We start from the raw sequence: 17,115 nt of genomic DNA on the forward strand, positions 1-17,115 counted from the left end.
TAAATGACTTCTCAAAGGATGCCTGTTTCTCTTTCCTAGGGCCTAATCTTGGTTCCCTCCATTACTGTTTGTGCCTGCAAGAGTAAGTACAAACAATTTGTCTTTTCTCTTCCCTCTCAGCCAGCTCCAATGTTTTTAATGCCCACTAGTTACTGAGGAGCGTGCACGCTGGGCAAGGAGGCCGATGTCTCGCTGGGGACAGCATGGATGGAGACCAGGCATTTTTGTTTCATCTCTTCCAAAACTCCACACTTGGTGCTGCCACCACTCAGCATACTCTTGCTCACCTAACAGGAGCCTAAGCCCACTGGCCAGAGATCTCACCAGTTACTTGGAATAAAGGTACTGAGTGACATTATGGTCCTTGAGAGATGCCAAGACCCTCAATAGTTGTAGCGGAGCATGCATGCAGCTTTGGCAGGCAAAATGGAGATCTCGATCAGGTCTCTGCTCAGTGAGGACCTGCTACACATAGAAGCGATTTTCTGCTAATGTTTGCACCCAAAGGGGAGCAGACTGCTCTGTTCTCAACTCCTGGATGTATTTTTGGACACAAACTTTCCTGGTAGGAAAAGAGGGTTGCTCTTAACACACAACCTCCACTCTGTGCCCTCCCCAAGCAACGCTGGAGGTGTCCCCAAGCAGGGACTTGGACAACCTGGCATCCCCAAGGCTGCTCTCAAAGCCTGCTCAGATGGCAATGGAAGTCCCTGACTGGAACAGCTCAAGCATGCTCTTTAGAGTATCACTAAACAGGAATGCTGCTCATGTCAGAAAGAATCACTAATACTGTAGTTCAGAATTACACAAATATTTACTAACGAAGGAAAGGAAACATGAATGAACAGAAAGAACCCTAGATGCTGAGCTTTAATTCCAGATGCTGAGAATAATACCACCAAAAGCAACAAGTTTGTGTAGAGGTCAGAAATTAAAACCAGAGGAAAAATCCTGTGTACTAGTCACTTTTAAAAAAGACCTACAGTAATTTGATCTTTCAACCATGCTTATCAGCAACAATGCTAAGAATCACAGTATTGCCCTGTACCAAACTGTCCCAGTTACAGATAGCACAACCATTATCAAGCATTTGTGACAACAGGAATATTTTACTCCTTGAGAAATTCTTTCATATGCAGCACTGTTTTCCAGAAACACAACTCTCTCTGATCTAACTGGACATTAATTGCTTTTTTGCTGATGTATCTGTGCCTTCTGGACTGATAACACAACTAGCAAATCTGATATCTGACAAGTTGACTCAATCTAATCAGGACAGATCAGCTGTTACCAACATTGCTATAGGCTGTAATTTGAGGACCTTTACAGAGTTATCACTTGCTTTGAAAGGCAAGAAACTGTAATTCTGTCAACACTAATCCCAGAACGTGCGTTCAAAGTGGCTGTTATTTTTTCTCCAGGAGAAGGTAACACTTGTCAAATAAATACCTGAGATAATTGATAAAAGGAATTAGAAGTGTGTGAGTGATACACTGACAATCAGTCACTCTCACGAAAAAGAAGAACCTTGCAAGATTCAGAACATTAAGCAGAGAGCACAAGCTGTCACCGTGAAGCAGGGGTCACTCTGAATGGAGTGAAACAATTGGCGATGCAGTTTTTCAATATTTATCTCTCTGTTGCTTAGTGCTAAAGCTGAGTGAGTTATTCACTTCAAACAATTTGTTCGATGAATTTTACCCCTTTTTTCTGCTCAGCGTATGTGGGCAATGGATACCAATGCCATCAGATTTATTCACTGTTTCACTTTTATTCAAGCTTTCATTTAGTGCTTGATTGAGAGTATTCTAGACTTCGACGGCTGTTCAGACAATATCCAGGGCAGATCCTTAATGTGTGCAAACAGCATAGATCCACACAGCTGATGGAATAGTGATTATCTACACCAGCAAGGATATAGCTTTTGGTGGGGTTTTTTTTCTGATTCCTGTTTAAATCTGGAAGCCCTTACAGCAACAATACTGAAATTTGCTACAAAGTTCTCTTTCTGTGACCAGTTTTGCCCACAAGACTCAACATTTGAATGTTTGCAGAAACCAAATTAACAAAGAGTGCAAGCACAGCCAAAGCAAATTAATTAAAAAATTCCAACGATTATATTGTATTATTTGCCCTAATCCACTAGGAAATAATTTATTTTCATATAATAAAATTCAGAGGAATTCCACAAAAAAATGGATTCCCAACCCATGCAATTCTTTAATGGAACTTGATGGTCACTGAATACAAACAAGTGACTTTGTCATTGCCAGGGTTGCATCTGTGTCTTACAGATAAACTGTGTTTAGAAACTCAGGCTTAAAATTAGAACAAAAAATATATCTCTTACTGTATCGCTTTGGTCCATCTTCCAAACAAAATGAAAGGGTTAAGGTTGCATCATCTTCAAAAAATTCAGTTGCAAAGGCATCCCACCAGAGGTTGTCACTATCCTAGGAAGCAACAGATCATTCACTTAACAGGAAGCAAAATGAAAATATGCTCATCCTTTGTAAAAGAAATTCAACAGGATCACACATAGTTTGCACTTCTTCACCTGTGATTTTAGGGTGTAGATGTCTATATGATATTTCAGACTAATTTTCCTAGAAAAAGTTCTAATTTAAGAAAAAAGCTAAAATGTTTAGTTTATTATACAATAAACAGTCTTTCATTTTATCAAGCACACTAAATATATAAAAAATTTCATTCTCATAAATACATGTTTTTCTTTAAATGTTAAAAATGGTTTTATAAATCAGTTGTAAATAAAGCGATTATGACTTTTCCCCCTCTTTTCTGGGCTGTATATCTCAAATGCCTGGTCCTAATAATGAAAAAACCTCAGTACTTAATTCTATAATGCTACATAACCCGATTATCAGCATGAGCTGACAAGAAAGTTATTTAGAAACTAAATATAATAGCCATTCCACTCCAATGCATTTAATATAAATACAATACTACTGCAGGTTAATTAAATACCAGCTAGTTACTTAAATGTAATTGTTGTGAGAAATCTTTACTTTTCAGTGTGATACGTTAAGTGAAAACAACATATTAAGATGACCTGTGTATACTTAGACTTACAGTAATACACATAGCTGGAACATAGCAATTATTAATATAGTATACAATGTAAAGCATACACCAACACACCGCTACAGGTGGTCTGTTGGCTTTGAGAATTGAATCAGGCATTTTCAGACCTGGGTGATCAACAACAGGCACCCAAACCTAGCACCTGTGCAAGTGGTCCAGCTTGCAAGGGCTTTCACAGAAGTCAGGCGACAACAGAATCCACCAACTGTTTCATTTAAAAGCTATGGATATATTTAATAGCTGGATTTGAAACGTTCGGTGCAGTCTCTTCTGCTCCTTTGAGGCCCTGAGATTTAAATCACTTGCAGCACACAGGATCAGCAACAAAGCTGGAAATACACTGCTGAAGATGCCCCAGTCATACTCCTCAGAGCCACTCTATCCCACTCACGGCAGCTGCCTTACCAGCGTGGAAGGCCGGGTTCATTCAGCATCGTGAGCATTGAGTACCTCTTCATGCCTGAGCAATATATATAACTAAGCCAGAAAACATTTGTTACCTTCACAGGAAAAAAAAACCCTGAGATAAAAAGCCGATTTACGACAACACATGCATCTATCATACTCATTATATGTACACATGCAGAGAAACAACTTTCTGGGTTTTTTAGTTCTGCTCCTGTTTTTCCTGAAGACATTACTATTGGATTTCACTCCAAACTGCTGAGCAGGATCTTTCCTGCCTCATAATTTCATTTTTATTTTTGTCAACCATCCAATGGCAAAATGGTAAGGACCGGTTTTAGCATTCCAGCTCCTACCAGAGACCCCTGAGAGACTTCTTGGCTGGGTCAGAGCCTGTAATTCACCTTCCGTGCCAAGGCTCATCCTGCTCAGCAGCGGCAGGACAGTGAGCGGCACGGCCCTGTGCCACTTGCTCAAAATTCAGTCACGCAAAGAGGTTTCAAAACCACCCCACACCTTAGAAATCTGTTGTCACAGAAAGCTGCTGGTCTTTCCTCTTTGCTGGTGTAAACCTGATGAGAGTTTCCACGTGCAGACATTGCTGAGTAGCCACAAAGGCAAGTACAGAATATACATACAGGTGTTCAACAGAAGCCCAGCAACCAGCTTCTAGCAACACACCTCCGTGCACCGATCCTTCACTCAGGACAGCCTGGTGGGTGACGTCATAAGCCCATATGAGAGCGCATCGTCCAACGAGTAATTACAAGCTACCACCCTCTGCCGTTTGCCAAAAGAGAGGCTGCAGTATCGTTTAACGGAGATCTTTCGGACATGCTTGTCACAGGGAAGGAAGAGGGGAGGGAAGGATTTAAGCAGTGTCGCACACCACATTTGCAGCTCTTGTTAACTCGGTAGTTGAGTATCACTGAGCTACTCACGCAGCATCCAAAGACACGGAAGGCAAAAGGGGAGCATCATACAGTCAGGGTGCGAATGCACATGGGAAAGACAGAGAAGGGCAGGGAAAGTGCAGGGCCTCACCTCAAAACCACACATATTTGCACTCACTCTTGCTTCCAATAAGTCTGAAGGCAAGGAAAATGAGGAGATGGAATTTCTGTGGATTCCCTCCCTGGATAGATGAAATATCCAGACTCTGTCACAGTTTGAATACTACCCAAGTTCTTTATCTTATGCTTTTGCATATTTTATGTCAGGAAGAAGGAAAAACAGAAAATGCAACACCCCAGACCCACCCCCCACCCCCAACCTTTATAGAATATATAAATCCTGTCAGGCTTGGATACGCTCTGCTGATCAATTCTCTGCTCCACCCTTGTCACAGGTGGGCCCAGCTACTCTCACAGCCAAATGGTGAACAAAACCAAATGAGGTGTCCCGTAGCCAAGCTGAAAAAGGATCCAGTTATTACGCAAAAAAAAGAAGAATAGTAAAATCACCCCCATTTTCTTGCAAAAAGGGGATGGTGAAGGCAAGGCTGCCCCCAGGCATCTTTAACTTATGCTCTGACAGGTTACGGGGGATTTTGCCAGAGTAATTATTTTTCTATTCAACAATAATGAGAAATTACCATGGCAACCTCCCTTTCACGTAGTGCACTCACACGCTCAAACATTGAAATAATGGCCTAAACATAACAACAAAAAAAATTAATACTTTAAAAATATTTTGTATTAAAATAAACTTAAGGAATAGGTCAAAGGAGAGAAGAGGGCAGAGACAGCCAGCAAGCTGGGTCAGAAGTGAAGATGCCATGCTGCTGTAGCCAGCTACCCAAGCAGCAAAACATCTTCTGCCACAGCTCTCATTGTTCCCCCTGATCCCCTCCACCCCCAGTATTATTTGTAATTTGAAGCATGGCTCAACTCTGAATAGGGTCTCCAAGTAAATGGAATCCTAGGGTTTCAATATTTTTTCCTGACTCTGATTTCTTTGGCAAATGTAATCAGATTTTAAGTACAATGATGTTCTTTTTCCCCCTCCATCTAATAGTCCCACATGTTCACTGTGTGATCTGAGAGTCAAGCTGGGTTCTTCTTTACACCTTACACACTTACATGATTAAGAGTCTGCAAGCCAAATGAGGCTTTTCTACTTGCCTGTGATGGTGATTGCTGAACCAAAATAGATCTTGCAACTGGAATATAAGGCCAACTGAGCCTACGGCATTTTCTCCAAATTCCTTTATTTTTGTTTAATGACTTGGAAGGCAGAATGGAGCTCATGTAAAAAGTCAGTACATGAAACCACGCTCGAGAGAGGATGCAGATACCTTGCAGGACAGAATTGGACTTCAAAATGATTTTGATAGATTGCAGAAATGATCTGAAATGAAGATGAAATTCAATAAAGTGAAGTGACAAAAGCACAAATACAAAATAGGGAATAACTGGCTAAGCAGTTCTGTAGAAAATGGTCCAGATCATAAAGCAAATATGTCAGCAATCTGTTGCTCTTGCAAATAAGGGAAATGTCTTAGATATAATTCCCTTCCACTCCAGCAAACACATCTCTGGAAAGACTTCAACTGGAATAGTCTGTCCACTCCTGGAGTACTGTGGCCAGGTCTGGGCTACCCACTCTTAAAGAATTTAGCCGAGAACAACAGGTATCATTGAGTTTAAAGACACAAGCAAACAAACCAACCAACCCCAAAAGACTCATAGGAAGCAAGGCAGAAGGACCTGGCTGTGTTTAGTATAAGACAGAAGAAGCTCACAGGGAACGTGACAACAGTCTTCAACCATATGAAAAGATTGGTATAAAGAGTGGATCACTTCTCCTCGGTGGCTAACAAAGATAGAAGAAGAAATAATCATCTCAGTTTGCTGCCATCGCAGGTTAAGTGGTTTAACCCCCTGTTCGAGATTTCTAGGCTAGTGTTTTGCAGAGGGGACAGAGCCACAGAGCATGGCTACTGTGTTCCCAAGAAGAGTGGATATAGAGGTCCCGCTGCCTACAAGCCTTGGGCAGAGCTGCCCCATTGCAGCAGCTCCATGGCTCATACCCAGTGAGAAGCAGATTTTTGTTTTCTCCCTCACATCGCTTTTGGCTGCACATATATAACAGGTGTAAATAGTATATTAAAAAAAGAGTAATGGAAACAAATAAATGCAATTCTGAATACACACAGGAAACACATCTGTTCTGAAATGGGACCTTTTTTTTAATATAATCACTTTTCAGGGAAGAACTGAATTTTAAACATCAACCTATGTGGCTTGGCATTGGACAAGGCAAAAATAAAATGAGATAGTGCCCTTGGGAGCTTACATTTTTCTTCTGGCACCTGCAACCCTTCCCTATTGACACTTACTATTTTCAGAACTCTATACGTCCACACTCCTGTTGGCAACATGTGCGCTTCTCATATTCTTTCAAGTTAATGCTGCACAAGGAAACTGCTGTCTCCCCAAGGAGAGAATGGTATTCTTCCCCTCCTCCTGTTCCCAGCAAATCAAACTACACTTGAGCTTTTAAAATGCAGTTCAAGATAAGATTTTGCCATTAAATACACCTGTAAAAACTGCATAGCCATTACAAATTATGAAACTTACAAGATAAGTATCATAAAAAAATTCTGACACTAATGTTTATACTCAGAGCACACTAACAGACCATTAAAAATAAAATGCCTGAACACAAGAAACCAATAACTTTCCCCATTAGCTTTAAATTAGACCCATCTTGAGTCTACCCAACATATTTATGGTTCTGATATAAATTTCACAGGAGTAACAAATTAACAGGGATCCACATATCTTAATTTTATATATTTGGACATTTGAGTACTGATCTGTAGGTCTGGCCCTGCAATGCACAATGTTTTTATGATCTGGCATAGGAGTTTTTTGCTATTTATATAAATTCTATATGGAATACTGATATTCTGAGTCTTAAATTGATTTTCTTGGAAACAGTATGAACAGAGTGAAAGAGTGGAATACTTATATATAGTATGTAGGTGAGAAACCCATATAGTTAAATGGCTGTCTGTTATCATACAGGTCCAAGAAGATGCACACCTACCTTACATTCAGAGCATCTTTGCTAGCAATATGTGGTACCTTGTGCAGTTATTAAAAGCACCTGAAAAACAGGACCCATCTCCTTGCCTAGGGCTGGTTTGTAAGGATCACTTCTGTTGCTTTTGCCTTTGTTACTCTGTCTCATTTATTTTGTCTTAAACATAAAGTATGTTTTACATAGCATTAGAATACCTTTGATCTTGCAGCTAGTGGTATCTTACAGGATCTCCAGCTCCCCTCCCCCTGCCAGGAATACCCAACTCTATTCCTTCCATTTGTTATTTCACACATATTCACAGTTTTAATGGTGTTGCTTGCTTTTACTTCACTTACTAGTGTGGCTGGATGCCATCTCTCAAACAATGTGTAGTAAAACTGGCAGAAAGATTTTAAGAATTGGCTTTGGTGGTATTTAGTTTTCTGTTCCATTATATACTTGCAACTTCTTGCCAAAACTCTGCTCAATGCCCAAAACATATCAGTTTCTTCAGCTTACTTAATAATTAATTAAATTATTGTTTACATTCCACTTTGGAACTTATCTTCGTTTGTACAGTAAAGAAACAACACCAAGTTTCTGTTTTATTGAAAAGGCGGAATATAGTCATGCAACAGATCCCCACAGCAATACTGCCTCAGACAGTCTGACTTGGGTGCAAATGGGAGCGACGTCTCTGCTTCTCATGTAAATCTGGAGTAACTTTAAGAATCCAAGGGAATTACAGGGGAAAGCTCATAACGGAAAGCTACTCTTACAGATTCACTGGAAATTCTTAATATATCAAGAATCTTAGTTTTATTGCCTATAAACCACTACACTATAAGGCAACAAAATATGGGGCAGGGGGAAAGCTGTAATAGCTCATTTTCTGAATGGGGAACTGTGAATATCATACATTAATTATTTTATTTCAGATTAAAATGGGAGGGGGGAAAAAAGAAAAAGAGAGAGACTTTGCAAAATATGTAAATTGCTTCATGTCATTTTCTTGACGTCCTCTGAACCCGGGGATGTGGAAATCAGCATCACTACAGCAAAACAATTATGCTGTAATGATGCTGGCCACACACCTCAGCTTTGCAGATACACTGCTTTGAGATAGTGTCACTTAGATACTCAAATAGCAAGTCCACACTGGGCAATTATACCAGGGGTTCAGATTAACTGAAACATGCTGACACTGATATGAGGAAGAAAAACATTTTTCTTATGTTTAGAAGGATGGTTGACCCCTTCCTTGTTATTTGGCCACTAACATATGCCCAAATTAGAGACTTTTTGTTAGAGTACTTGTGGCAACGGCTCGCTAGGCTGGCAAATAGCAAGACCAGTCTACACACAGCTATAAAAGTATAGTTACCCCATTACATCTAAGCCACCCAATTTTTCCGTCTACACAGATACTACATGTATATCAAGTTGGATATCCTTTTTAAAATTGGAGTCCTTAAAATTATGGAGATTTTCTAACTTAAGTTGTCAAGGAAAGGGTAAGACAGAGAGCTATCTGGTTCCGTCTAAAAACAGAATAAAAGAATAATGCTGGTCTCAAACCTATTATTAGTCATTGTTTAAATTTGGCTGTAGCTTGTGGACAAAAGAGAGATGAACCCTTAAATATTCACTCTGTGCATGTTTCACTATTCACCTACAGCAAACAGACAGATTGCAGAGTTTAATACTGCATTGTAAGCAGTAGAGAGCAGAAAGAGTTAATTTATGAAATGTGTCTTTTCACCTGCTTCTTTAATTTGAATTCAGTATTTCCACTCCTGGAACTTGTGCACAAGAATGGATAGGAGAAAGAAAGGGGAAAAAAGAGCAATGAAGCTGGGCTCAAGACACATTCCACTGCCACTTCCTTATAGCCACCATGCCATCATCCTTGATATTTCACAGCAATATTATCAATAACTAGCAGAAGATGCTCTTTTGTCCTTTTTAAGTATATGGGATAAGATTGCACTTGGTCTCTATGGATAAGACCTATATTCTGGCTGTGTGAATAAAATGACTGGGCATTAACAACTAAATCATATGCAGTTGTTAACAGAAGTAGACACTTCCACCCGTAGCATAGTATCTGTTTGGACTTGGTATATACACAGTGCATGCTAAATCAATATTCAAAGTTTTTTTAAATTTGAGCCCTCTTTTCAATAGGCATGAGGATGTCTGTAGCTGGCTGGGAACAGTAATGGATTTCCTTAGTAGTATTCTCCATCCATGATTGTTGCAGACAAATCACAGACTTGAGTTTTGTGTTTATCAAAAATGAACCACAGTTACACTTCTCTGTTCTGCCACAGAATACCCCACAGCCTCAGCCTTTGAGAATGGTTTATAAAGATGGAATATTAAGTGTGTCTATTATCTGTTGTACTACCGTCAGTCATATGAATGTTCTTATTTTACTCTGACATTTTGACCTGGTTTCTTTTTTACCTTGTTTACTTCCATCTATATGAGTAAATGGAAGCTACTATGCCATCTATCCCAATGAAAAGGCAATAACTAGTATTGCCATCAGTGAATATAGAGCATCAAACATCATATGTCACTAGGGCACAGAAAAAAAGTCATATTCCCAGCAACATTAGTAAAAGAGCCTCTCTGGGTCTATCTACCCAACTGCACCAATTCCCAAGGCTCTAAAATTTAGTGAACACAAATGCCTTTATCAGTTATTACAGTGAAAGCAAAATTATTACTGACAACATTTAAATACTACAATGGGAACATGATGAAGACAGTCCTTGACACCTCCATTTCACACTGGACTCCCACCACCTCTTTGTTCAGTGAAGTCTCATGAAAGCACCATACCTATTAGAGGCAAGTACAAAGCTGGGACCTTCAGAGGTCCCTGTCTCTGAACAACTACAGTCTAAACTATGATCTAACAGACCGTATTTTGAGAGGTAAGACAGCTCTTCAGCTGAGTCAAGAAAACATACTGCTTTTATCTCTTGTGCCTTATTCTTATGCAAGTCTAGCGGCCCAGGTAGGGAAGGGAAACCCAGACAAGACAAACCAAGCTCCTACCTATGTTTCAGCTTCTTGGAGGAGTATCAGATGGTGACAGGGCTAACTAATGCAGCAATGAAGAGTTGATTTTATCATAAATGAAGATTATACAGGTTGAAAAGACATATAGGTGAGGAGATATATCTCTAAATGACACATACACACCCTCTACCCTACAGGACTTTGAGAAACTCTTGCTAAGACTCAGCAAAAGACTTTTAAAATTAAGAATATGCTTAAGTGCTTTGCTGGACTGGGATCCAAGTATGCATTTGTTAGCCTGCAAGTCAAATGAACTAAAGATTATGACTTCCTATTAAGCTTTTGAAACCAGGTAAGAGCATATGACAGTGCTGGACAGCTCAGTCTAACCAAAGAACTGTTATTTCTTGGGAAGGTATATGAAGTGGAAAAGATCCAGTGTATCGTATGTCCCATCTCCTTTAGAGGACAGGTAATCTCATGCACAAAAGCTTAATTTAGCAATAACTAGTGAGAAAAAGAAAAAACATTTAAGATGGAAGTATTTAAGAAATCACTCTCTTTTGTTACTATTTACAAGCATATCTACACTTTAAATTACATATTGTTGGCTGCATTTAAGTGCTTAATAATATAACTGTGGTTCTGAGTGTTCAGGTATCACCCAAAGAAATTGTAACAGCACTATATAATTCCAGATAGTGCAGAGAAGCAAATGTTATGGCGCTTTACAGAAATTCTGGTAAGACGTGATGGTAAAGCACAAAATCGAGTTCTTTGTTGTGTGTTATTAATGAAAAAATACTATGTCTTTGCTACATAAACAGTGCATATTCTTTAAGCAAAAAGCCACTGTGGAAATTAACAAATAATTTCACCAAGGAGATATATTCACCTGCAAATTATGTCCCTTAAAAGTTCATTTACATTTTTTTATTCAACGCATCTCAGAAGCCTCAGTCTTGTGATCTTTAGTTCAGCAAAAGTACATTTCAAGTTAATTCCTGTATACATTCTGTACTTATTAGCATTAATAATCACAGCCATTTTTGTCAACTAGCAATGTCAGTCCATCCACAAATATTATCTGTGCTAAATGTGTTTTTCAGAATCTAAACTCTGCTTAAGAGAGACAAGAAAAAAGGTAGCATTGAGGTATTAAGCTATTAAGTCCATATTTTAGACTCTACTTACTTGGTCCAGTTTTCAACACTATAGCAAAATTAGTATCATCCATATCAGCCATTTGGGCCACTAATCAGCTGAAGTTGTTGAATGCTCAGGTTTTTTAGATTAATACAGCTACATTTATTGCTTATCATTTTTTATATGTGCATTCAAACTTAATCAAACATTAAGGCTGAGATTTTCAAAGCTAATTGAAAGACATGCATTCATTTTCCATTAAATTCAGTGGAAATCAGATGTTGGAATATTCTGTGCAAGGCTCCAATTCCCAGCATGGAAATGGAACTTGTTACATTTGCTGAATCAAAGCTGGAGGGTGACAACAGGGCTGGGATTCATTTCACCCCAAGACAGTTGTCTAAATTCATATGAGATAAAAAGCCTCCTGGAGATATCTGTCTCTTCGCTGACTGTAGAGGGAGCCTAGAGAATAGTTCAGTCTAGCCATGTAACTTTTACAGGGATAAAGGTAGGTAAGATAAATCCTATTCTATGTACCTACCAAGAATTTAAAATTCAGGAAGAAAACTGGTTGAGGTTTTGGGAGCTTACATAGTGAAGGACACACATAAGTGAAAAGCTGTGTGAAACAACCGTATCTACTTTGTCTAGATTTTTACAGTCTTGGCAGGAAAACCTATAAATGATGTTCAAGTTTTTTGCTTGCAATGCTCAAAGCTCTCCAGGCTGCCAGGTTCCTGCTGTTTCATATAAAAAGCTCCGAGTGGCAGACAGAAGTTGGAGCACTGGTTAAAGATTTCTGCCAGTATGAAATGTTTTAAATGAAGAAGATGTGATTATTTGCCTGGCTTCCTAACTTCACTCCCCAGCTAGCCATAGTTGCCAATAAAGGCCCTCAGGTCCTGTGTTTTACCTTATCCTGTATCTGGATACAAAATTCCTGTACAAAATACAATTAAAATAGAGGCAGAATTGTTCATATGTACCGTCTTACATCCTCAGGAATCTGAAATATAAGGAAATCCTAAGTCAAGACAACACATATCAAATAGTGTCATTTCTCCTGTATTATTCTGTTACTGTCAGATCACTTGGTCGCTCCCTGTTTCCATCATGTAGCACTATCCTTCTCAAGCACATAACACTCACTAACGGGCGTTTGACAGCCAAGTCTGATTAATGAAGGAACAATAATCAGAAGTCCAGGTTGCTCCAACAAAGCAAGGATGGGTTGTACTTAAGACACTCACAGATTCTCAGTATACACCAGTGTTTACAAGTTTTAATGGTGAGAAGCACAGGGTAGTGAACTTTTTAAACTGACATTTGCATTTACAAATTAAAACTCTGATTCAAATGGAGATTTCTGAATCACCTGCTCACAGTGAAAAAAACTACTTAGAACCAAAACTTCTAGTGTTATTGCTGCTATAATATTGTATAACAGTGTAACAGATCACTGACAAGGGTGTTAAGGTTGCTAAATCAAAGGATATTTAGTTCCTGTCCTGAAAGGCACCAAAAGAAATATAGAGAGAATGAAGCTCACATTGGGAAACCCAGAGACTGTGATAACAGAGTGGGTTTGTGTGTTTGTTTTAATTATTAACTTTAAATTTTCACTTCAAAAGAAATGGGAGAATTTATGCATGCCAAGAAGTGCTTCCTTTCAAAACTCGGTCTGCACTGAGCAAAGTAAGTACAGCTTTCTTCTAAATGGCATATCTTATCTTGTCAACCTCATTTAAAGTAAAAAGGCATCAGTAGTAATAATAAGAATGCAGTTTGGTGAACAATTCCTTCACAGAAGCCAGCTATTACATACTGTAACAAATTAAAAACTCCAAAGTCTATGCGGGTCCCCAGAGAAATGCTATTTAATAAAGCAAACACTGATATTGAATGTGACAGAATTCCATTTGCTACAGAATCCCATCCAACTGAGTTTGGCTGTGGCTGAAGCAATTAGAGAAAGCTGTGATTTAATGATTATGCTAAAACCCTAGATAAACAAAGCTCTCACCTACCAAGTGGCCACTTAGCTGTATCACTACCACCAAAATGTATAAAAATCCTTGTAGGATTTCATTTGCTGTCAGTCAACTAGTAGCAACATGAGCAATTATTTACTAAAAATGCCTACTTACTAGCTACCCTACTGCTTAAACATGAAAAATGTATAAATCTAAATTTAAACAAAGTAAGCAAGGCCAAGCGTGAACTACATATGTCAGGGAAATCACCCACTAAGGTCATCCTTGTAGCTGAGACCTGATATGATCTAGTTGAAAGATCATAACAGGTCAGCGTTTAATCCTTTTTTTAAAAAAAAAAAAAATCTTTATGTTGTATATGATAATCCACTGGGACCTCACCTCTGGGTCCATAAACATCTAATGAAATTTTAAACATCTTTTCATCACAGCAGTAGCCTCCTATGAACTACAAGCTATCACTTCAGATTCTGTGGACCTGTTAGATCAGCAGTAAAACTGATTCATTTGAGATTTCTTAGCTTTCGATAGCTGGTATTTGGCCTTCCCTATTTTCTAATGCTTTCAAAATTTCTTTGTATAAAGTTGTAGGATGTAAAGAAGTATAAAAAAGGACCGTATGCATGTGACAATTTGGAAAACTTGCTTATGGAAAGCTTGTGAATTTGCTTGGAAACTCTGAACTTTCTTGGTGTGTTCATGCCAGCCAACAAGCTCCACTGTGAAAACTGACTAATGGTCTTTCTGATTTTTTACTTTTGTATTAGTCTGAAAGCCTAGTGTGTGACACCTAGGACTGCTGATGCAGATTTTTACCCTCCTTGCCTTCCAGATGATAGCATCTTCTGACAAAGAGCAAGCAAAGCCTTGGGAAAAGCAGTTCCCTTCCTCCCCAACTTCTTTAAGGAACAGGATCTAGAGACATGGTGCATATCTATAGCCTAAACAAAAATACCAGTGTTGATACAGCCTTTTAAAACCATAAAGAATATGAAGTCTGGGAGAAAGCTCAAACACACAGAAAACTATTTTAAGAAAGAAAACATTTTTGCATAACATGGTGAATCATGCACAGAATTGCTGCAGAGAAGAGTGAAATAACTTAAAGAAGCTATGTATAGGAATGCACTTCTCGGGTAGCTCAGACCTATTTTCAAAGATCTAAATCCTCATGTCTTAACAAAAACACATAGTGTGCGGCTTGGGTGTTTTTTGTGGGTTTTTGTTTGGGGGGGGGGGTATTTTGCTACACCTGTGCATTTCTAACAAAAATAAGCAATAATGGTGTTCAGAACCCTAATTTTATTTTTAAGTACTATGCGTTCCTCAAGAGTGCCGTAAACCCAGAGCAACTACAGTTTCAGAGCTTTTCTGGAAGATCTGTGTTGAGACTACTAAAGAGCCTGAGAAGGCAGCAGCAACCTTGACAAAGCTAAGAAACTACATGGTCCCATTTCTGGGAATGTGTAACTACCAGAGGAGCTGTCATTTGACAGTGAGACAGAAAGTCAGAAAAGATTCAGTGCTAATGTCTTCTTAGACTAGGGGAAGCTTATGTCAAGTTCAACCCAGAATATATGGATCCACACCAAGCAGCTTGGTTTCTACCAATGCAGTGACAACCTCTGTGAGATGTTATCTTATTTCCATGGACTATGTTTATAATCAGAGCCTACAAAATTGATGATAGCTGGATCTGTCTCTAGGTCCTCAAATAAAGACTATATCAAAATATCACAGATCCTCTTCTGAAGGTGCTGGGTTCAGGTGCTGACTGTTCAAACATCTTAGGATTGTCCTTCTTCAAATTAATTCCTCCACAATCAGCTTGACTTTCACACCTGATTTCTGTATGCCACACTAAAGGATCACCTCTCTGCTCTAGAACAAATTACTTCTGTTCCTTTTTCTTCCTCTTGCTTTCTTAGTTCTACTTTCTGATTTGGAAGAGTTTTTTCAACAAGCAGATGCACTGATACATGCACTCACTTTTTGTTGATAGTCTCAGCATCTGTAATAGTGTCTACTGGATCAGTTCATCTGCCTCTTAAAATAATATATTAAGTTATCCCTGGTCTGAGGCACTCTAGAATGAATATGAACTTTCTATAACCTCCACAACATGTGAGGTCTGAAAGCTGCAAGAGGCCCATCAGAAACTGCCAGGTCAGCACAGAGCCCACCATGTATCTCACGGCATATCAGCAAGGACAAAGGAGTGTATTGAAGATCAAATATGCTTTGTATTAAGCAAGCAGCTCCTTGTTCAGACTCCTGTGAATGTTCTAGTTCAGTAAGGCTCAACATCTGGCAGGGGTCAGATGTGGGCTGACTTCCTTCTGACTTGATTCAACACTCCCCAGTACAGCTGACAATTGCAGGCCTTCGCATCCTAAAGCCTTGATGGACTCGCAGGACAAGTACAGCATCAAAACAGCTTCCCTCTCTCTCCCTGAAAATACTCATGCACCCTGAAGGGACCACAAGCAGGATTATGCTGTCAGTATTCTCCTCATCCCTCTGCCGATATTCTAAGCACTCATTAGTAGCAGCCAAGGAGGTGATACCAAACTGCCCAGGGGAAACGGCCTAGAAACTGCAGAGACATGGAATATTTGCAACTGTGTAATACAGTGTGCTGCAGACATATGATCCTATGGGTTGTCAGTTGATGTATACCAACTGAACCCAGTGGTGAGGATGGAATGTGAAAACAGAAGTGTCCTCTAACGTTGTACAGGACGAGTCTCACAATACAGAACGTTGTAGGGAAATAGCTAACCTATCAGACCATCAGCAGCAGTGCCTTGCAAACATAAAAGGATACATGATGTTCCACAACGTTCCTGTGATAATAAGCACAGCAGTCAGGCATAGTAAATGTCTCCTAAGAAATGCAAGGTGAAAAGGTGGTACTGTATGAAGTAACCACAGCTCTAAGAATTGATGTTTCCTACTTGAAAGACTACACTCCTTTTTTATTCCTAGAAAATGTCCACTTGCCAGGTGTACTTCTTAGATTTAATCAAGGACTTTTGTACTTCCAAGGTGGCCGTCTGTTAGATTTTGAGAGAGAAAAAACTCAAAAGTAACTTCCCCATATGAAATAAAGAGAAGCAGGTATACAATTTGTTCATTTTGACTTTTGCTACCATAAATACCTCTAGGGAAGCTACTATACCTCATGTTTCAATGTAAAAAAAAAAAAATTATTTCCCATCCAGATAATGATCAAAATAATTCTGGGTATCTTCCTGATCTACAGGGTCTACCACAGGTGAGATGCAGCAGTGTCTGTTCTGCATGGTGTAGTGCTGGGAGCAAACAGATAGACCCTGTAGCTTAACATGTGAAATTGTCAGTCTTTAGTATCTACTTTCTTGCTACAAGCTTAGAATAACTA

The 17,115-nt window shown here is 39.2% G+C and overlaps 1 protein-coding gene across 13 annotated transcripts in view; it reads right to left on the minus strand.

Moving 5' to 3' along the window:
- The window catches only part of LDB2 (LIM domain binding 2), a 380,372-nt gene that overhangs the window by 140,955 nt on the left and 222,302 nt on the right, over window positions 1-17,115 (minus strand). For all 13 annotated transcript variants that reach the window (XM_075023511.1, XM_075023520.1, XM_075023501.1 and 10 more), the window contains one exon: window positions 2,351-2,453. In XM_075023511.1, the coding sequence (XP_074879612.1) occupies window positions 2,351-2,453 (103 nt within the window). The remainder of the gene's footprint in view (window positions 1-2,350; window positions 2,454-17,115) is intronic.

This window comes from Buteo buteo, chromosome 1 (assembly GCF_964188355.1).
Source record: "Buteo buteo chromosome 1, bButBut1.hap1.1, whole genome shotgun sequence".
Lineage (NCBI taxonomy): Eukaryota > Metazoa > Chordata > Aves > Accipitriformes > Accipitridae > Buteo > Buteo buteo.